This window comes from Borostomias antarcticus (genome assembly GCF_949987555.1).
Source record: "Borostomias antarcticus genome assembly, chromosome: 18".
NCBI classification, from domain to species: Eukaryota; Metazoa; Chordata; class Actinopteri; order Stomiiformes; family Stomiidae; genus Borostomias; species Borostomias antarcticus.
This window is the reverse complement of record NC_140251.1, coordinates 21,057,654-21,079,852: the sequence shown is the minus strand read 5'-3', so window position 1 is coordinate 21,079,852 and position 22,199 is coordinate 21,057,654. Positions and strand designations below refer to the sequence as shown.

Sequence of the window (22,199 nt, the reverse complement as noted above, 5' to 3'; positions counted from 1 at the left end):
AAAATCAAGGTCATTATGTACATTCTACCCCCCTTCCTCTCTGTAAAGCACACTGTGTTGCCTCTGTGTATTAAATACGCTGTACAAATACAATTTGATTGTATTTGATTCAGGCCCAGAGAGCTAGGAACAGTCTCATTGTACCAAACAGTCCTCGCTCCCTTGTTTACCTCAGCCTGAAAGCCTATTATGAACTAAGTTTCAGATATCCAAACCATGAATTCATCTGTGGCGATTCATCTGCAAACATTGCTTGAGATTAACATCTAGGCTCACACTGCACACACAATAGCCTATTTAAAACATCGCACACACATTAACACGCTGTAGGCCTACACATACTGTAGACACTCATCGCACACCATATTGTATTTTGCACTGTTCATTTGCACTGTCCTGTCCAGTCCGTTCACTCTGTCTCCATCAGTCTATGCACCAACTGACGAAAACAAATTCATAGTAGGCTATGTGTAAAAACGACCTGGCAATAAAACTGATCCCGATTATTCTTCTACATGGCCATGATGGAACGGGATGAGTCCCATGAGACCAGAGGTCATAACCTTTATAGATCCAGGTTTCTCTGGAAGAAACATTCGGGCTGCACACTCAGATGAATGGACGTGGAATGGACACTGCTTGTTCTTACAGAGAGATAGATACGTACTTATCAGGTCCATATTTTTGGACATACTTTCAGTGTGGACATTATGTTTATTGGTCATTAAACGAGAATCTGAAACATTACATAATTGTTATTATGGAGAAAGAAGCTTTCTTTCACAAATCCCTTCTCGCCAACACCGATATTAGAATACGTGGTGACGACAGACGTAAAGCTCAGGCCCCTCCCCCTGTGCTGAATAAAGAACGGTCCTGGGAACTCTGCTGTCCAAATCATCAACACTGGCTCGTCATTAACACAAAGGACCCCGATAATAACTTCATCAAGAGATGGTGAGGATAAGATAACACTGTCACGCCGTTCCCAGTCTCCCAGCGGGGTTTCTTCGAGGTGAGAAAATGGACAAGCAGCCGCGATTATTCTCATCTCAGCTCCAAGTCAAACACAGCCTATTCGAGGTGTCTCTGAACCGAGCGCTCCTGACATGGAGAGAGCTGCCCAGGAAAACACGCGTCTCGGGAGGGATCAGACACCACCCGGGCAAAGTCGGTAAGTGTCCATATGTGTGCTCGGTGCGGTGTTTAAGGACAGGACAGGACAAGAGAGGACAGGACAGGACGGGGCCGAGAGGCAGACCTCGGTGATCCGGCTTCATCTCATTGTAGCACATCCGCTATTTCCCTGTTCCCGTAAACACACGCCGTTAGTGCGCCTGCGTTTCCTCGTCTGAAGGTGAACGCTTCACAATAGCGTTTTTACAAGACAAGGTCTTGAATTAATAAAAGAAGGCTGGACATTGAGATGATCGGCTGTGGCAGGGTAATGTTAGTGCACCAGAAGAGGAAGTGAAAGTACACGTTGATGCCAGTCCTAGCCTGATGTGGCCAGGCTCATGACCCTGCAGACCATAGGCCTGGAGCGCGTTTTCTAGTTGCTCCATCCATGTCACCAGTTCCAGCCGGCCTGCCCCCCACTGTCCCCCCCTGTGCCCCTCGCATGTCCCCCACTGTGCCCCTCGCCTGTCCCCCCCTGTGCCCCTCGCATGTCCTTTCAGGTTCATTTCCTCATTATCTCACCGCAGCTCAGCTGACACTTGTTTTGCACCAGCTCTATAATAGGCCCAGTCTATGGGCAGTCCTTTTATCAGCGGTAACACAACCCAATTCCCAAAGCTCTGGCAGTCTGGAACAATGTGCACCCGTGGAGATGAACCCAGAGCCAGTGAACACAGAGCAGCCGACAGAAGGGTTAGGCTAGGCCTACAGAAGGGTTAGGCTAGGGCCTAGTCCTAGTCCTAGGCCTAGGCCTACTTAGGGTCCTTCATAAGGCTCTTCCACGTGCTCAGGAATGGAATGCATTCAGTCCCATAGTGCTCGTGTGTTCTAATGCATTGAACACTTTTATTGGGCAGGCGCACCACCTCTGTTCAAAGTCAGTGTGCTATTTTTATGACGATTAGCAGCGCTGTCCTGCTGCACATAGTTGATGTAATACTGGAGCATAATCCACGCATGACAAGTCACCAAATAAACCCATGTTCCCCTACGATATTGCATACCTTTTTTCTATTTTCCTAAACACCTTTTCTGGAGGACAAATTGGGGTCGTTTGTTTTACTACCCGTCAATAGCAGTGCCCAGTAGTGCACAGCACTTGACACAGTGTTTATTAATGAGTCATCTAAGTTCTTAATGAGTCATCTGAGCCCCTATTGGTTCAAGAATAGGGTTTCTAGTTCAGGTGATCGTTATCCCAGATTGAGCTGCACTCAGATTCGCATTGTCTGCTAGGCTGATGCAGAGGCAGACAGTTTGCCGAACCTCTAGTGTTAGTCGTGGCCTTGCCTAAAGCAAACACATCCCACACTTTACTGTGGAAACCTGGAGCCCAGCCAGGTGTAGATGGCCTCCCGCAATATAATTCCTGACTCATCTTATCAGATGTCGGCTTCAATGTCTAAACTAGATAGACGCATACCTGGCACATTCCAGCCAAGCTTTTAAAACACATTACCTAGAGACATGAGAGTATTACAAGTAAGACTGATTTGTCTGCCCTCTCTGCTGTGAAAAAGAATACAAGTAAATACAGAATCTAAGGTGAGGCTTTGTAGTCAATTCTTAGGAAGACTAATGATGACATACTTTATTCAACTTTTAACTGGATTAAGTAAAGTAAAAACTAAAGTAAAATGGGCAAAATCTATACAAACAGATATGAAACATAAGAATAGCATGACCTGCCAAATATATACCAGGGCATACAGGGATGAATTGTACACTTGGGCTATATTTACACAGATGAATTGTACATATGAGTTAAGTATATATACTGTAAGTATAAGTATGATGACATGTATATTCTACTGAGTAATCTGTTATACATGCAAGTTGCTGCTGAGTGAAGTGTCAGGTTTATGAGTAGTGAGGTTAGTGTTATAGAGGCTCTTGTTGGGATCAGTGAGCAGGCCTGGGATCAGTCAGTCAGCAGACCTGGGATCAGTCAGTCAGCAGGCCTGGGATCAGTCAGTCAGCAGGCCTGGGATCAGTCAGCAGGCCTGGGATCAGTCAGCAGGCCTGGGATCAGTGAGCAGGCCTGGGATCAGTGAGCAGGCCTAGGATCAGTCAGCAGGCCTGGGATCAGTGAGCAGGCCTGGGATCAGTCAGCAGACCTGGGATCAGTGAGCAGACCTGGGATCAGTGAGCAGACCTGGGATCAGTCCTCATTCAGATTACAGAATCATCGTTGTCCTCGTCTGTCAGCGAGGTGTCATCATGGCTTCAGCGAGGTGTCATCATGGCTTCAGCGAGGTGTCATCATGTCTTCAGCGAGGTGTCATCATGGCATGTTATTATCCAATTACAGTTAACTGCCGGAACACCGTCTGCATGTGGTGCCCTGACCAAATAATGCCGATAAAACTAAACGGAACTATGATGAAATCATGTATTTGAATCGACACAGGTTTACTGCATTCTAGTCTATTAGAAACTTTAAAAAAATGTATTGTCAGGAGTTCTCTTGAACACTGACTTGTCAAGATGAACCCATGAAGCCAGATTAACCCATGAAGCCAGATGAACACATGAAGCCAGATGAACACATGAAGCCAGATGAACCCATGAAGCCAGATGAACCCATGAAGCCAGCTGCTATGAGCAGCTCTGAGCGGGGCTCTCTTTCCTAGCCCAGGCGGGCAGCAGGGGCCTCGGCTGGTCAGGCTAATGTGTGCGCAGCAGCACCACGTGTCCAGTCCCTCTCGGACTCGTGACGTTTCCTAAACCCAGGGTTTCTGCTCTCACGCCGTCCCTCTGTCTTTATCTCTGCCGGTTGCTCCGGTCACCCGGCGGTCAGGTCCGTGTTGCGCAACCAGCCGCCGGTCCCGCCAGCTGTAGTCACCGTCGGGGGCAGCAGGAGGAAGAGAACAGGTTTTTCCCAGAGTGGCCTGGCAGCGCTGGTGGGTGTGCAGGGCTGACCTGCCTCTGTCTGCTAGGAGAGGGAGAGCGCTGGTGCTACACAACGCCACCGATGAGCGCCAGGGGCTCTAGAAACGGAGGAAATAGATCTGGGAGCGCCAGGGGCTCTAGAAACAGAGGAAATAGATCTGGGAGCGCCGGGGGCGTCTCTAGAAACAGAAGAAATAGATCTGTGAGCGTCGGGGGCGTCTCTAGAAACAGAAGAAATAGATCTGGGAGCGTCGGGGGCGTCTCTAGAAACAGAAGAAATAGATCTGGGAGCGCCGGGGGCGTCTCTAGAAACAGAAGAAATAGATCTGGGAGCGCCGGGGGCGTCTCTAGAAACAGAAGAAATGGATCTGGGAGCGCCGGGGGCGTCTCTAGAAACGGAGGAAATAGATCTGGGAGCGCCAGGGGCTCTAGAAACACAGGAAATAGATCTGGGAGCGCCGGGGGCGTCTCTAGAAACAGAGGAAATAGATCTGGGAGCGTCGGGGGCGTCTCTAGAAACAGAATAAATAGATCTGGGAGCGCCGGGGGCGTCTCTAGAAACAGAGGAAATGGATCTGGGAGCGTCGGGGGCGTCTCTAGAAACAGAAGAAATAGATCTGGGAGCGTCGGGGGCGTCTCTAGAAACAGAGGAAATAGATCTGGGAGCGCCGGGGGCGTCTCTAGAAACAGAGGAAATAGATCTGGGAGCGTCGGGGGCGTCTCTAGAAACAGAAGAAATAGATCTGTGCTGACGGAATGTTTACCGGCCTGAGCAGAGGTCCAGAACACTAGCCGGTTTACTATTGATTACAATCTGGTCCCAATCATTGCTTTTGTAACCAATGTCTCTATCTTCAGACAGTTTTATGCTCCGAAATGTATTGACCTTTTCATTGAATGGTTTAAATTGCAATCGGGAAAAGGCTTTAAATGAATTGCAAACAGAGCAAGACAAATGAGTACCACTTTCTGCCTGCCGACAACGAGGTAAGTGACTCATTACTGGGTTGTTGACATACTGACCTAGCAGCGAGCCCCTCCCCTACACACTTCTCCCCTCCAATCGCTGGCCTACGTCCTTCTATGAATATTTCTTCCTTTTTCTGCCCATTTCCTGATTGCACTTTCCAGCAGTGTCCGCTGTGGAGCCCCGCCCTGGAGCCAGAGATCAGCAGAGGGCCGTAGAGGAAGCCTGTTAACGATGATGTCGGCAGAGAGCAGAGATGTGTCCACAGCGTTAGCGCTTTGAGGAAACTCGCATTCGTAGGAATACAAATCCCGTACTGCCTTCTAAAGGCGGCCCTGTCCTGTGTTTATCATCTAGCCCTCAGGAAATGGGGTCAAACACAGCAGGTCTCATCTAGCAAAAACACAGTTTTCATTATCGTGTCCTACACAGGCCAGTAGTGTACATTCACTCCGCTTCGATCTTTATCACTTGAAGTAATATGGTTTCAATAGCCATTCGTTATAATAAAACAAAACGACTTGTCATACCTACATAATGGCTTCCTATGTGGGGGGTTTATCTGCTTTACAGATAAAGAAGGATTCTGCCGCTAGCGCACCGTGTTCCCTGGTTTAGCAGCAAGCGTTCGGCCATCTTGAATCTGACACCGTCAAAGGTATCCCCATTTATTTAACAGTGAAATGGGCGGCGGCGGCGAGCCTGTTGGTTTGTGGAGCGGAGAGGGAGCGCCGCGCCTCTACTCAATAGAAGAGAGGGCCCCTACCAGTCTCTACTCAATAGAAGAGAGGGCCCACACCAGTCTCTACTCAATAGAAGAGAGGGCCCCTACCAGTCTCTACTCAATAGAAGAGAGGGCCCACACCAGTCTCTACTCAATAGAAGAGAGGGCCCATACCAGTCTCTACTCAATAGAAGAGGGGGCCCACACCAGTCTCTACTCAATAGAAGAGAGGGCCCCTACCAGTCTCTACTCAATAGAAGAGAGGGCCCCTACCAGTCTCTACTCAATAGAAGAGAGGGCCCACACCAGTCTCTACTCAATAGAAGAGAGGGCCCACACCAGTCTCTACTCAATAGACGAGAGGGCCCCTACCAGTCTCTACTCAATAGAACAGAGGGCCCACACCAGTCTCTACTCAATAGAAGAGAGAGCCCCTACCAGTCTCTACTCAATAGAAGAGAGAGCCCATACCAGTCTCTACTCAATAGAAGAGAGGGCCCCTACCAGTCTCTACTCAATAGAAGAGGGGGCCCCTACCAGTCTCTACTCAATAGAAGAGGGGGCCCCTACCAGTCTCTACTCAATAGAAGAGAGGGCCCCTACCAGTCTCTACTCAATAGAAGAGAGGGCCCACACCAGTCTCTACTCAATAGAAGAGAGGGCCCCTACCAGTCTCTACTCAATAGAAGAGAGGGCCCACACCAGTCTCTACTCAATAGAAGAGAGGGCCCCTACCAGTCTCTACTCAATAGAAGAGGGGGCCCACACCAGGCTCTACTCAATAGAAGAGAGGGCCCCTACCAGGCTCTACTCAATAAAAGAGAGAGCCCACACCAGTCTCTACTCAATAGAAGAGAGGGCCCCTACCAGGCTCTACTCAATAGAAGAGAGAGCCCCTACCAGTCTCTACTCAATAGAAGAGGGGGCCCCTACCAGTCTCTACTCAATAGAAGAGAGGGCCCACACCAGTCTCTACTCAATAGAAGAGGGGGCCCACACCAGTCTCTACTCAATAGAAGAGGGGGCCCACACCAGTCTCTCCTCAATAGAAGAGAGGGCCCACACCAGTCTCTACTCAATAGAACAGAGGGCCCATACCAGTCTCTACTCAATAGAAGAGGGGGCCCACACCAGTCTCTACTCAATAGAAGAGGGGGCCCACACCAGTCTCTACTCAATAGAAGAGAGGGCCCCTTCCAGTCTCTACTCAATAGAAGAGGGGGCCCACACCAGTCTCTACTCAATAGAAGAGGGGGCCCATACCAGTCTCTACTCAATAGAAGAGGGGGCCCACACCAGTCTCTACTCAATAGAAGAGAGGGCCCCTACCAGTCTCTACTCAATAGAAGAGGGGGCCCATACCAGTCTCTACTCAATAGAAGAGGGGGCCCACACCAGTCTCTACTCAATAGAAGAGAGGGCCCATACCAGTCTCTACTCAATAGAAGAGGGGGCCCACACCAGTCTCTACTCAATAGAAGAGGGGGCCCATACCAGTCTCTACTCAATAGAAGAGGGGGCCCATACCAGTCTCTACTCAATAGAAGAGAGGGCCCATACCAGTCTCTCCTCAATAGAAGAGGGGGCCCACACCAGTCTCTACTCAATAGAAGAGGGGGCCCACACCAGTCTCTACTCAATAGAAGAGAGGGCCCACACCAGTCTCTACTCAATAGAAGAGATAGCCCCTACCAGTCTCTACTCAATAGAAGAGAGGGCCCACACCAGTCTCTACTCAATAGAAGAGGGGGCCCCTACCAGTCTCTACTCAATAGAAGAGGGGGCCCACACCAGGCTCTACTTAATAGAAGAGAGGGCCCACACCAGGCTCTACTCAATAGAAGAGAGGGCCCCTACCAGTCTCTACTCAATAGAAGAGGGGGCCCACACCAGTCTCTACTCAATAGAAGAGAGGGCCCACACCAGTCTCTATTCAATAGAAGAGGGGGCCCACACCAGTCTCTACTCAATAGAAGAGAGGGCCCACACCAGTCTCTATTCAATAGAAGAGAGGGCCCACACCAGTCTCTACTCAATAGAATAGAGGGCCCCTACCAGTCTCTACTCAATAGAAGAGAGAGCCCACACCAGTCTCTACTCAATAGAAGAGGGGGCCCACACCAGTCTCTACTCAATAGAAGAGAGGGCCCACACCAGGCTCTACTCAATAGAATAGAGGGCCCCTACCAGTCTCTACTCAATAGAAGAGGGGGCCCACACCAGGCTCTACTCAATAGAAGAGAGGGCCCCTACCAGTCTCTACTCAATAGAAGAGAGAGCCCATACCAGTCTGAGGAAAAAAAATATTAAAAACCATTTTCTCCAGTGCCCTCTGGCTGAGTTTTGACATGTCTCATAAGGTATCATTAGGTTATTCTTTCTCTACTCTGAGGGTCAAACGGCAGCGTAACACCTTATTTGAGTCTGAGCTGTTGGGTTGAATGTTGAGCAGACCCTAGCTCCTCCAGACTGTTGGGTTGAATGTTGAGCAGACACTAGCTCCTCCAGACTGTTGGGTTGAATGTTGAGCAGACCCTAGCTCCTCCAGACTGTTGGGTTGAATGTTGAGCAGACACTAGCTCCTCCAGACTGTTGGGTTGAATGTTGAGCAGACACTAGCTCCTCCAGACTGTTGGGTTGAATGTTGAGCAGACACTAGCTCCTCCAGACTGTTGGGTTGAATGTTGAGCAGACACTAGCTCCTCCAGACTGTTGGGTTGAATGTTGAGCAGACACTAGCTCCTCCTGACTGTTGGGTTGAATGTTGAGCAGACACTAGCTCCTCTAGACTGTTGGGTTGAATGTTGAGCAGACACTAGCTCCTCCAGACTTTTGGGTTGAATGTTGAGCAGACACTAGCTCCTCCAGACTGTTGGGTTGAATGTTGAGCAGACACTAGCTCCTCCAGACTGTTGGGTTGAATGTTGAGCAGACCCAAGCTCCTCCAGACTGTTGGGTTGAATGTTGAGCAGACACTAGCTCCTCCAGACTGTTGGGTTGAATGTTGAGCAGACACTAGCTCCTCCAGACTGTTGGGTTGAATGTTGAGCAGACCCAAGCTCCTCCAGACTGTTGGGTTGAATGTTGAGCAGACCCTAGCTCCTCCAGACTGTTGGGTTGAATGTTGAGCAGACCCTAGCTCCTCCAGACTGTTGGGTTGAATGTTGAGCAGACACTAGCTCCTCCAGACTGTTGGCTTGAATGTTGAGCAGACACTAGCTCCTCCAGACTGTTGGGTTGAATGTTGAGTAGACACTAGCTCCTCCAGACTGTTGGGTTGAATGTTGAGAAGACACTAGCTCCTCCAGACTGTTGGGTTGAATGTTGAGCAGACACTAGCTCCTCCAGACTGTTGGGTTGAATGCTCCCCAGGTGAACTCCTTCAGAGGGAGTCTTGCTCCATTCTTGTGCTTCACCAGAACTGCCCCTTCACTGTGAACCTCCTCGGCAAAGTTTAGTGTCTGCAGAGGTTTTAGATTAAAACATTCTTCAGAATTGTTACCGTATACGTGATGAAAACATCCCCTCCCACGACCAATAAATAGTTAGCAAATCTATTTGTATATACAGTTATCTGTTTTACATGTTTAAGGAAGATCTGGGCCTAGGGAGCGGAATCTGTCGAGCCTGTGTGGAAGATCAGCAGACGTGGCTGAATGTGAATCGTGGCGTCTCCCATCTTGACTTCCAACCAACCACAGTAACCTGACCTGTTCCCCTGCAGGGTCCTGCCTGTTTAACGTCCTCCACCGAGGCAGAGGAGAGCCAGGTAGGAGCCCTGCGTCCGCCCGCCCCTCCCACCGCTGTGGGGATGGGTTTCGGAGAGCTTCAGCCAGCTGTATTTGATGGGAGAGAAAGGCAACGAGTTGGCAATGCCCTCCAACACTGTTCTCTGAAGAGATTAAATATATCGTTCTAAAAAACAGTGCGCATAGGTTTCAAGCTGGAATTTCAAGTCTAGCTTGAACACGGTGACCTTGGAACGTCGTACGTTACAGGGGCTGACGATGATGTCATTAGCACCGCTGATTGAACATCAAATACAGCATGCAGCTGCTTTCGTAGTTGTGGTCGTCGTGCTTGTAGCTTTAGTGATGCTAGAGTGATTCATGCTTTGTAGAGTCCAGGGCTACCCTCCCCCCCCCCAACCCACCCCCACGTCGTACTAACGCCTTTATGTTCACAACTACTGGTAAGTATAGGAAGCTAGGAAACTCTGTCAGTGTTGAGAGGGAAGTGGTATGGCTGCTTCAACGTTCACTCTCTATGCCAGCAGCTGTAGCTCCTCTCACTCACTACCATGAGAAAAATGAAAGGTCTGTGTGAAACACAGTGTGTTCTCTTCTGGCCTATTTGTTTTATTTTCTTTGACCTGACCTGGTTTGGGAAACGGGGATTTCATTACCTCAAGCACCCAGGAGCGCCGAATAGCGGTCAGTAATGTGATCTGGTCTGAGTAAAGCCTTTTAACCCATCCTCTACCTTTGTACCAAGCAGAAAGGGAACGGCGCTTTCTTTAACGTCCGTCTTTGCGCTCGAATATGAAGTAGTTTTATCAGTAGTCGTTTCTTGTGTTGCACGCTAGGTTTGTGTTTGTGCGTTTGTGTTTTTGCTATATCGTTTCAGCCGAGTGAAGCGAAGCTAGTTGACGCAGAGCTAGCCTGGTCATAGCGTCTCAGAGCCAGCGGCCCCAGTCTAGCGTAACTCTAGCTTCCCGTAGTCGCAAGACACAACAGTGATACTTCTGTCCTTTTGTGGGGTCCTTGCTACCTCGTTAAAAGTTAACAGGGCTTCTAGTGCAGGTCAGGCTGTGTGTCAGCGCCCTGGTCACGGCAGGTCTGGGGCGCGGAGGCGCAGGGGGATACATTTGATCCTGGAATAGATACAGTTGCTGGATTCAAAGCTGCATCGCCTTTCCGGAACTGCAAATGTGCATGCGGCTCCTAGACAATTGTCTTATAGGAATTGCCTGCTCTCTAATCTCTCTCTCTCTCTCTCTCTCTCTCTATCTCTGTCTCCTCTCTTTCTTGCTCTGTCTCCCACTCCCCCCCTCTCTCTCTCTCTTCTCCCTATCGTATTGCTCTGACCTGTTATTCTGGGTCATTTTCATGCCGTTGTATGCAGAGACTGTGAGATTTCACGTTGGCTGCCCTCAGGGTGGGTTATGTAATCGCTGACCTGAGTTCAGTCAGTCAGACCCATGACCTGAGTTCAGTCTGTCAGACCCATGACCTGAGTTCAGTCTGTCAGACCCAGGATCTGGCCATAAGGCTCATGCAGAATGCCCTGTTTACGTTGAGGATTTTACATTTGGAGAACGCTTTAACAGCCCTGACTAATGATCAAAGATAAAGATTTCCTGTTTTACTATACTGTCCTAACCCTAGCTCAGTCTACATACTGTACTAACCCTAGCTCGGTCTACATACTGTACTAACCCTAACCCTAGCTCAGTCTAAATACTGTACTAACCCTAACCCTAGCTCAGTCTGAGTACTGTCCTAACCCTAGCTCAGTCTAAATACTGTACTAATCCTAACCCTAGCTCAGTCTGAATACTGTACTAACCCTAACCCTAGCTCAGTCTACATACTGTACTAACCCTAACCCTAGCTCAGTCTGAATACTGTACTAACCCTAACCCTAGCTCAGTCTACATACTGTACTAACCCTAACCCTAGCTCAGTCTGAATACTGTCCTAACCCTAACCCTAGCTCAGTCTGAATACTGTACTAACCCTAACCCTAGCTCAGTCTGAATACTGTACTAACCCTAACCCTAGCTCAGTCTACATACTGTACTAACCCTAGCTCAGTCTGAATACTGTACTAACCTAACCCTAGCTCAGTCTACATACTGTACTAACCCTAACCCTAGCTCAGTCTAAATACTGTACTAACCCTAGCTCAGTCTAAATACTGTACTAACCCTAACCCTAGCTCAGTCTGAATACTGTACTAACCCTAACCCTAGCTCAGTCTACATACTGTACTAACCCTAACCCAGTCTGAATACTGTACTAACCCTAACCCTAGCTCAGTCTGAATACTGTACTAACCCTAACCCTAGCTCAGTCTACATACTGTACTAACCCTAACCCTAGCTCAGTCTAAATACTGTACTAACCCTAGCTCAGTCTAAATACTGTACTTACCCTAACCCTAGCTCAGTCTACATACTGTACTAACCCTAACCCTAGCTCAGTCTACATACTGTACTAACCCTAACCCTAGCTCAGTCTACATACTGTACTAATCCTAACCCTAGCTCAGTCTACATACTGTACTAACCCTAACCCTAGCTCAGTCTGAATACTGTACTAATCCTAACCCTAGCTCAGTCTGAATACTGTACTAACCCTAGCCCTAGCTCAGTCTAAATACTGTACTAACCCTAGCTCAGTCTAAATACTGTACTAACCCTAACCCTAGCTCAGTCTGAATACTGTACTAACCCTAACCCTAGCTCAGTCTACATACTGTACTAACCCTAACCCAGTCTGAATACTGTACTAACCCTAACCCTAGCTCAGTCTGAATACTGTACTAACCCTAACCCTAGCTCAGTCTACATACTGTACTAACCCTAACCCTAGCTCAGTCTACATACTGTACTAACCCTAACCCTAGCTCAGTCTACATACTGTACTAACCCTAACCCTAGCTCAGTCTCAATACTGTACTAACCCTAGCCCTAGCTCAGTCTGAATACTGTACTAACCCTAACCCTAGCTCAGTCTAAATACTGTACTAACCCTAACCCTAGCTCAGTCTAAATACTGTACTAACCCTAACCCAGTCTAAATACTGTACTAACCCTAACCCTAACCCAGTCTAAATACTGTACTAATCCTAACCCTAGCTCAGTCTGAATACTGTACTAACCCTTACCCTAGCTCAGTCTAAATACTGTACTAACCCTAACCCTAGCTCAGTCTGAATACTGTACTAACCCTAACCCTAGCCCTAGCTCAGTCTAAATACTGTACTAACCCTAACCCTAACCCTAGCTCAGTCTACATACTGTACTAACCCTAACCCTAACCCTAGCTCAGTCTCTCCCTGCCTGCTCTGATGTTGTCAGTATCCTGAGGGGGGAACCGAGCAATGCAGCACAGCTCTCCTCCAGCGTGTCCTCTACACACACACACACACACACACACACACACACACACACACACACACACACACCACCTCTACACACACACACACACCACCTCTACACACACACACACACACACACACACCACCTCTACACTCACACACACCACCTCTACACACACACACCACCTCTGTACACACACACACACACACACACACACACACCACCTCTACACACACACACACCACCTCCTCTACACACACACACACACCTCCTCTACACACACTAGGTCACACACTGATACTCACACCACCTCTATACACACCTCTGCATCCCGTTTCCTTGTTGGAGATGTGCCTCTCTCTCCGCACGCTCACACACTGTGAGAGTTGACGTCTGCTCATTGGCTGGTTGACAACTTCATGTAAGGAGTTTCGCTGAGTCGTCTGAATGAGGCTCATCTGTGCCACACAGACGGAGATTAGATTAGATTATGTTTATTATCCTCAATGAGGAAATGGTCTCTCTCAGCTCACACACTCAAACATTAGACAGGGAAGAAACAAAACCTGTCACAAACACCTCATACAGCCCCTGTACATGCAGATAGACACGCAAATGACAACAATATCAAAGCGGAACCGGCATGCATCCATTAGGCCTTCTGTTCCATCTCCCAGCATGCTCTCCTCACACGCCCCTAGAATATCTGTTACTCATCAACAGCAGCAGAGGAATCGTCCTCCTGTGTTTACCCGTCTCTGTGTGGCTCCCAGGCCAGGGCTGCCCCCAGGCACATCCCCACGCTGAAATCAAACCCTTAATTGCTCAATTCCATCTCTCATCTCATCACATTAAACTTCATTGGCGTGAAGCTATTAGAGTGGTAATTGATATTGTGGACGGTGAGGAGGGCAGCAGCTGTGTCTCACTCACTGGAGCAGGCCTGACGAGTGGGCGTGGAAACGCTCTTTCTTTATTCAGAATGAGGAGAGAAAAAACAACTTTATTTGTATAGCACCTTTCATACAAATAAATGCTGCCCAATGTGCTTCACTGATTAAATTATTATGAATATAAGTGTTCCATTATAGATGGATTTCAAGTAGTATGCCCAGGCAAGGTCATGGCTGCTTTCTTAATGGATAACTCCTATTTACTGTGTGTGTGTGTGTGTGTGTGTGTGTGTGTGTGTGTGTGTGTGTGTGTGTGTGTGTGTGTGTGTGTGTGTGTGTGTGTGTGTGTGTGTGTGTGTGTGTGTGTGTGTGTGTGTGTGTGTGTGTGTGTGCGCGTGTGATTGCATGTATTGTGTGCGTGTGTGTGTCCGGTGATTGTGTGTATGTGTGTGTATTGTGTGTGTGTGTGTGTGCGTGTGTGTGTGTGTGTGTGTAGGTACCTGCCACGCTGTGCCCGTGTGGGAGATCGTAGCGGTGCGAGAGCGCGAGGGAGACGTCGGCGGGACGAGAGATGAGGGGAGGTGGCAGAAGATGCCCCAGAAACCCCCCGAGGCCTTTCCACACGCATTCACAGGTCAGTACACACACAGGCCTACCCACTGGTCAGTACACACACAGGCCTACCCACAGGTCAGTACACACACAGGCCCACCCACAGGTCAGTACACACACAGGCCTACCCACAGGTCAGTACACACACAGGTCAGTACACACACAGGCCTACCCACTGGTCAGTACACACACAGGCCCACCCACAGGTCAGTACACACACAGGCCTACCCACAGGTCAGTACACACACAGGCCTACCCACAGGTCAGTACACACACAGGCCTACCCACTGGTCAGTACACACACAGGCCTACCCACAGGTCAGTACACACACAGGCCTACCCACAGGTCAGTACATACACAGGCCTTCCCACAGGTCAGTACACACACAGGCCTACCCACAGGTCAGTACACACACAGGCCTACCCACAGGTCAGTACACACACAGGCCTACCCACAGGTCAGTACACACACAGGCCTACCCACAGGTCAGTACACACACAGGCCTACCCACAGGTCAGTACACACACAGGCCTACCCACAGGTCAGTACACACACAGGCCTACCCACAGGTCAGTACACACACAGGCCTACCCACAGGTCAGTACACACACAGGCCCACCCACAGGTCAGTACACACACAGGCCTACCCTTACGCATTCACAGGTCAGTACACACACAGGTCAGTACAGACAGGCCCACCCACAGGTCAGTACAGACAGGCCTACCCTTACGCATTCACAGGTCAGTACACCCACAGGTCAGTACAGACAGGCCCACCCACAGGTCAGTACAGACAGGCCTACCCCTACGCATTCACAGGTCAGTACAGACAGGCCTACCCCTACGCATTCACAGGTCAGTACAGACCAGGGTTATAATAGTTTTGCTTTTTTCATTAGTTTTTATTTTTATGTCGTTTTAACTTTTTGTGTTCAATTTCAGTTTAGTTTTAATTAGTTTTTAAAGCAGATTTGCGAGTTTATTTTTTATTTTTTGATAATGCTTAGTTTTTATTAGTTTCAGTATTAGTTTTAGTTTGTTTTCTTCTGCGCTAGCCTCGTGAGACCATTCTGATCTCGTGAGCTCATGTTGGTTCACTCTGCAAAACAAACCATCTGGCGCACGTCAGATTACTTCTGCGCCGGGGCACAGCTAAAGAACATGGAGGATAGATCTCATATCCACCCAAAATACTAGGCTTAGGTATGGAATGAAAAAGACTAAAACTAAAGACATTTTCTCTACAATTTTAGTTTATTTTAGTTAGTTTTGTAAACACACAATACAGTTTTAGTTAGTTATCGTTTTTTTGTAAAGCCTAGTTTTTATTTTTATTTCAGTTAACTAAAATGTTTTTTCACACCTAGTTTTCTTTCTTTTTTTGTTAGTTTTCATTAACTATAATAACCTTGGTACAGACACACACAGGCCTACCCATATGCATTTACAGGTCAGTACACAGCCTAGGATAAGTATTCACCCCCTTGGACTTAATGGATTTAATTTTGTTTTTTGTCACTGATCAACATAAAGTACTACATAATGTCAAAGTGTCAGACGGGCAGCACGGTGGCTCAGTGGTTAGCACTGTCGCCTCACAGCAAGAAGGTCCTGGGTTCGAATCCCGGTTGTTCCAGGTCCTTTCTGTGTGGAGTTTGCATGTTCTCCCCGTGCCTGCGTGGGTTCCTCCGGCTTCCCCCACCATCATAAAGACATGCAGCGTATGAATGTGAATGAATGTTGGTGGTGGTCGGAGGGGCCGTAGGCGCTGATTGGCAGCCACGCTTCTGTCAGTCTGCCCCAGGGCAGCTGTGGCTACAGATGTAGCTTACCACCACCGGTATGACTGTCTGAATGAATACTGGACTATATAAAGCGCTCTGGGTATCATGAAGGGCGCTATATAAATGCAATTCATAAAAGTGGCAAATGACATTTTTCTAAATTAATTGGAAGAAGAAAAGCGTAAATATTTATTGCTTAAATATTCACCCTCTGGCACAATCAATTTTCTTTAGAAGTCACATAATTAGTTGAATGGATTCCACCTGCGTGCCACAGATGTATTTCACAAAGATTTCAGAATAAATACATCTGTCATTGGGTGATCCCACAGTTGGTTACCAGTGACAATTCAATTGTATTCATTGAAATCATTTTAATTCAATGTTGCAACGCAACCAATGTGTTTTTGTTCTCTTAAATCATTATAAAAGGGAACATTTTGTATTTCCCCAATTCATTTTGAAGGTTATGTTTAGGAATCTCCTGACTGAGTCCCTCTGTCCCCAGTGTCCTACGTGGAGCGGTCCAGACGGAAACGCTGGCGCTGCAGCGAAGTGACCTTCCACTGCCCAGAGGGGGCGCTGTGCCAGCAGTGGGTCCACACCATCAAAGAGCAGCTGGCACTGCTGAGTATGACTGCTCTTATACTGTTCTGTTAGCATAGTTAGCACTGCTGAGTATGACTGCTCTTATACTGTTCCTGTTAGCATAGTTAGCACTGCTGAGTATGACTGCTCTTATACTGTTCTGTTAGCATAGTTAGCACTGCTGATGTGGTGAGGATAAGAAATGTGTAAACGAAAGCGAAGAACAGTTAATACGGAAAACAATCACAACCGTCTCTTTCCCTGTCATGTACGACACACACAAACCACTTAAAGCAAACACAGTGCGCTGTAGCAAAACGCTTTTGTGTCCCCCTCTCCCACAGCGAGCCGGCCCAAGCACCTGCTGGTGTACATCAACCCCTACGGAGGCAAGCAGCAGGGCAAGCGCATCTACGAGGAGAAGGTGGCCCCTCTCTTCGCCCACGCCTCCATCTCCACCCACGTGATCGGTGAGTTTCACCCGTCAGTTGACATCACTGTTGTTTTATTACATTCGGGTCACGATGAGAAAACGTTAAATGGTGGCTCACTGTGCGTACGGGGCACACGTCGGCATTCTCTTCGGACATACTCGGATGTTAAACCGTTTGTCATTTGTTGCTATAGTTACAGAGTACGCCAATCACGCGAGAGACCACTTGAGGACAGAGGCGGAGCTAAAGAAATATGACGGGTGAGTCAATGTCTCCAAGAAGGATACGTGTGTTCAGACTGGGCCTAGGTAGGAGAGATACAGCTCAGTGTAGGGTGACCTGTGACCCCTGCGTGGAGACGGCATGTTCAGCGTAGGGTGACCTCTCTGTGACCTGTGACCCCTGCGCAGGGTGGTGTGTGTGGGCGGAAACGGCATGTTCAGCGTAGGGTGACCTCTGTGACCTGTGACCCCTGCGCAGGGTGGTGTGTGTGGGCGGAGACGGCATGTTCAGCGTAGGGTGACCTCTCTGTGACCTGTGACCCCTGCGCAGGGTGGTGTGTGTGGGCGGAGACGGCATGTTCAGCGTAGGGTGACCTCTCTGTGACCTGTGACCCCTGCGCAGGGTGGTGTGTGTGGGCGGAGACGGCATGTTCAGCGTAGGGTGACCTCTCTGTGACCTGTGACCCCTGCGCAGGGTGGTGTGTGTGGGCGGAGACGGCATGTTCAGCGAGGTGGTCCATGGGCTCGTCGCTCGGACCCAGAGGGACAACGGGGTGGATCAGAACTGTCCGGAAGAGAGTCTGGTTCCCTGTACCCTCCGCATCGGGATCATACCTGCAGGTGAGCACACACACACACACACACACACACACACCCTGTACCCTCCGCATCGGGATCATACCTGCAGGTGAGCACACACACATACACACACACACACACACACACACACACACACACACACACACACACACACACACACACACACCCTGTACCCTCCGCATCGGGATCATACCTGCAGGTGAACACACACACACACACACACACACACCCACACACACACACACACACACACACACACACACACACACACACACACACACACACACACCCTGTACACTCCGCATCGGGATCATATCTGCAGGTGAGCGCACACACACACACACACACACACACACACACACACACATCAGAGTGTGACATTCAAGATTAAAGTTGTTTTTTCTTGATATTTTGTGAATATTGGGAGTAGTTGATCAAATTGATATGGTTCAGCTTGGTAAGAGTATGGAATACTTCTTTTTTTCAAACTTTGCTATTTTGAGCAAAGTGTAACCGAGTTCACTTTAAACTCACTCCTCGGTATAAATACCGTTCACCGACACCATCAAATTGCTAGCTTTTCAATGGCGTAGCTGGTAGCTGTGTTTGAGAAGCTTCACTGACGAGCAACACAGCAACTCCTGTTACACAAGCCTATTATACCCACCCGGTATGACCCACACACACATGTATACATGCACACGCACTACTACACATTGCCTATCTGTACGTGCACACACACTACTGTAGGTGAACAGACACATGCATAGTGTTTCACACATGCATACACACGTGTACAGTATCAGCAAAGACCCTCATGTAGGCACCGATGCATTCGTCCACACATTACCTAACGCAGGCATTAACTCACACGATCTTTGCACAGCGCCAGAGAGATTTCAAGCTCCTTTGTACTTTGCACCAATGTTGTCTACAAGGACAAACGTCCCTTCAACAACCATGTTCTAAGTACCGAAGTGACTGACATGAAATGGTTTAGATGGTTTAATGGATTTTACATTTTGTTTTATGACCATTTGTGTTTCTTGCACTTTGTCTCGATGCTTTTAATGTCTCATGTAAAGCACTTTGAATTGCCTTGTTGCTGAAATGTGCTATACAAATAAACTTAGGGTCAGCATTATAGCAGTACCTACCTACTGTACCTACTCACATGAACAAAATTACCCCTCTGGTATTTGGGTGATATTTGATAGAGATTTCGGGTTACTTAGAACCACGGTGACCTAAGTTCTAACTAACAAGGACCGTCACATGTCTGATCTTACTGGGTGTTTGGGGGCAGGCATCGGGGCTCCTGAGCCCATATATATACTTTTCGTAGAGGGTTGGGGTTAGTGTAGGGCTAGCTTGTCAAACGTGTTCATGTGTTTATTTTCAGAATAATACTAATTCAAAGGCCGTTGTCCATGGCAACTGCACTGCTGGGCAGTGGAACTCCATAATCCCAGATTAGCGAACATGTAACAGCGTCGGTTCCTCTTCCACCCTCACTCCCCCACACTGGCTTCCTCTTCCACCCTCACTCCCCCGCACTGGCTTCCTCTTCCACCCTCACTCCCCCACACTGGCTTCCTCTTCCACCCTCACACTCCCACACTGGCTTCCTCTTCCACCCTCACTCCCCCACACTGGCTTCCTCTTCCACCCTCACTCCCCCACACTGGCTTCCTCTTCCACCCTCACTCCCCCACACTGGCTTCCTCTTCCACCCTCACTCCCCCACACTGGCTTCCTCTTCCACCCTCACTCCCCCACACTGGCTCCCACCTCGGGTCCCCTCAACCTCGGGTCCCCTCAACCTCGGGTCCCCTCAACCGCTGGTCCCCTCAACCTCGGGTCCTCTCAACCCTGGGTCCCCTCATCCTCGGGTCCTCTCAACCTCGGGTCCTCTCAACCTCGGGTCCTCTCAACCTCGGGTCCCCTCAACCTCGGGTCCCCTCAACCTCGGGTCCCCTCAACCTCGGGTCCTCTCAACCTCGGGTCCCCTCAACCTCGGGTCGTCTCAACGCACATGACAGCCTCTCACACCGCTTCAGCCGGCTACGCCACCGAAAAGCTAACGGTTTGACGGCGTGGGTGGGCGGTATTTTTACTGAGGAGTGACTTTAACCAACTCAACTCGGTTACACTCATCCCACTAAACTCACTCCACACACCACAGCAACCACAGCCGGTTCGAGTAATAAAAACGTCACGTCGCTATCAGTGGGCAAACGTTTATATAAGAAGTCAACCAATATCTTATCTCCTCGTGTTTTTTTAACCATTACTAGTCATGACATTGATCTTATCTGCCTGTGAGTGCTTTCACCAATATGGACAAACACACCCACCCACTGCTGTTCAAACACAGGACAAGCAGCTTGTGCTTCACTACATATACTATGTTTCCAAAGACCAACCCTGTTACGTCTCTTGCACTATTCACCAGCCCGATATAGAACCCGTTCTGTGACAGTGACACCTGATTGGCTTTGTATTTGGTTTTGGTTGGTCTGTGTGGTCCAGGTTCTACGGACTGCATCTGCTATGCAACTGTGGGCGCCAACGACCCGGTGACCTCTGCCCTTCACATCATAGTGGGTGAGTGTGCTCTGAGGTCATCAGACGCGTGCTTCTGCTGTTCTGCCGGTCGGTGTGTACATAAGAGTACAAGGTTCAAGTCCTTCACTGTTGAAGTTGAAATGTGTCTCGGCACACTTGAGTAACTTAACAAACTTGCCTCGTTCTTTTCTTCAAAGGGGAATTGCATCCAAACCCCCCTGCCCCTTATTGTATGTTTATTAACCTAATTAAAGAAGGAAGCTAATTAATTCCCACTGGTTGTACTGTAGGGTGCACACCTCGGTTCCGTTTTCACACACTGTCAAAGTTTCCAGATGAGAGTGTGTACACTATGTGAGCGTGCTTGGTGTGACGCTCCTCATGGAGAGCGCCGACCTATCGGACGGTCTCTCACGCGCGTTGTTGGGGGCGTGTCTTCTACAGGAGACTCCCAGCCCATGGACGTGTGCTCCGTCCACCACAACAACACCTTCCTGAGGTACTCCGTCTCCCTGCTGGGCTACGGCTTCTACGGCGATGTGCTGACGGACAGCGAGAGGCGGCGGTGGATGGGCCCGGCCAGATATGACGTCTCCGGTAGGCGCGCTCACCACCTGTTAGCGTTTAGCATCCCCGTTGGGTAGCCTGCACACATGGGCATTTCATTAAAAAAAACAAAAAAAACAAGGAAGAGATGTAATGCTGCTTATGCTACAGTCGCTAATGCTAACAGCAGTACAGTCGCTAATGCTAACAGCAGTACAGTCGCTAATGCTAACAGCATTGTGCACTTGATCCTGCAGGTTTTAAGACGTTTCTGACGCATCACTACTATGAAGGAACGGTGTCGTTCCTGCCGGCGACAGACGTCTTGGGCACGCCGAGGGACCGGGCGCGGTGCAGGGCTGGGTAAGGGCTCACGACTGGCATCACATTCAACACTGCTCTGGAATTATGATGCTGCACCACATTTTAATTTACACAGCATTGTGGTTTATGCTGCGAAGCTAATTGTCCCCCACCTGATGAAATCTGGTGGAAGGGACTTTGGATCGACGCCTATACGTTAGTTAGTTTGTTTGTCCATCCATCAGTCCCACATGTACCAGTGCCCACCAGTAGGGGGCGCTCTCCACGGTCCTGTTCTCCCATTGCCAAGTACATATAAAAAAAAAACAAGTGCACCGTGAACCTGTTGTCCCCCATTGATGATGCATGAACCTGTGTTAGGATTCTCATAGGTTGGTATCGGGGATGGATGGGTGGGTGGGTGGGTGGATGGATGGGTGGATGGATGAGTGTGTGGGTGGGTGGATGGATGGATGGATGGATGGGTGGGTGGGTGGATGAGTACTATTTACAGTAGTAAAGTAATAACAGAGTACATTATCCGCTGTACCGTCAATCAGGCTGTCAACTCAATCCACTCTAAACGTGTCATATCAGTCAGGTTTACTGTCATGTACAAGAAACGTCTGAGCACCAACATGTGTCTCTGCTCCGAGCTGACTGGTCTGTGGTGTCTGAGCTGACTCAGGTCTGTGGTGTCTGAGCTGACTCAGGTCTGTGGTGTCTGAGCTGACCCAGGTCTGTGGTGTCTGAGCTGACTCAGGTCTGTGGTGTGTGAGCTG

General features: G+C 49.0%; 1 protein-coding gene across 2 annotated transcripts in view; it reads left to right on the top strand.

Annotated features, from left to right (window-relative positions):
- Positions 1-967: 967 nt before the first annotated feature.
- cerk (ceramide kinase) overlaps positions 968-22,199 on the top strand; it is a 35,137-nt gene continuing 13,905 nt past the window's right edge. Inside the window, exons 1-9 of one of the 2 annotated variants that reach the window (XM_084452496.1) lie at positions 968-1,174; positions 14,257-14,394; positions 16,666-16,788; positions 17,090-17,215; positions 17,373-17,439; positions 17,876-18,021; positions 20,533-20,607; positions 21,013-21,165; positions 21,372-21,477. In XM_084452496.1, the coding sequence (XP_084308622.1) occupies positions 1,024-1,174; positions 14,257-14,394; positions 16,666-16,788; positions 17,090-17,215; positions 17,373-17,439; positions 17,876-18,021; positions 20,533-20,607; positions 21,013-21,165; positions 21,372-21,477 (1,085 nt within the window). In that variant the 5' untranslated portion in view covers positions 968-1,023. Of the gene's footprint in view, positions 1,175-9,395; positions 9,532-14,256; positions 14,395-16,665; positions 16,789-17,089; positions 17,216-17,372; positions 17,440-17,875; positions 18,022-20,532; positions 20,608-21,012; positions 21,166-21,371; positions 21,478-22,199 lie in introns of those variants that run through there. The other variant, XM_084452497.1, reaches the window with a different exon arrangement.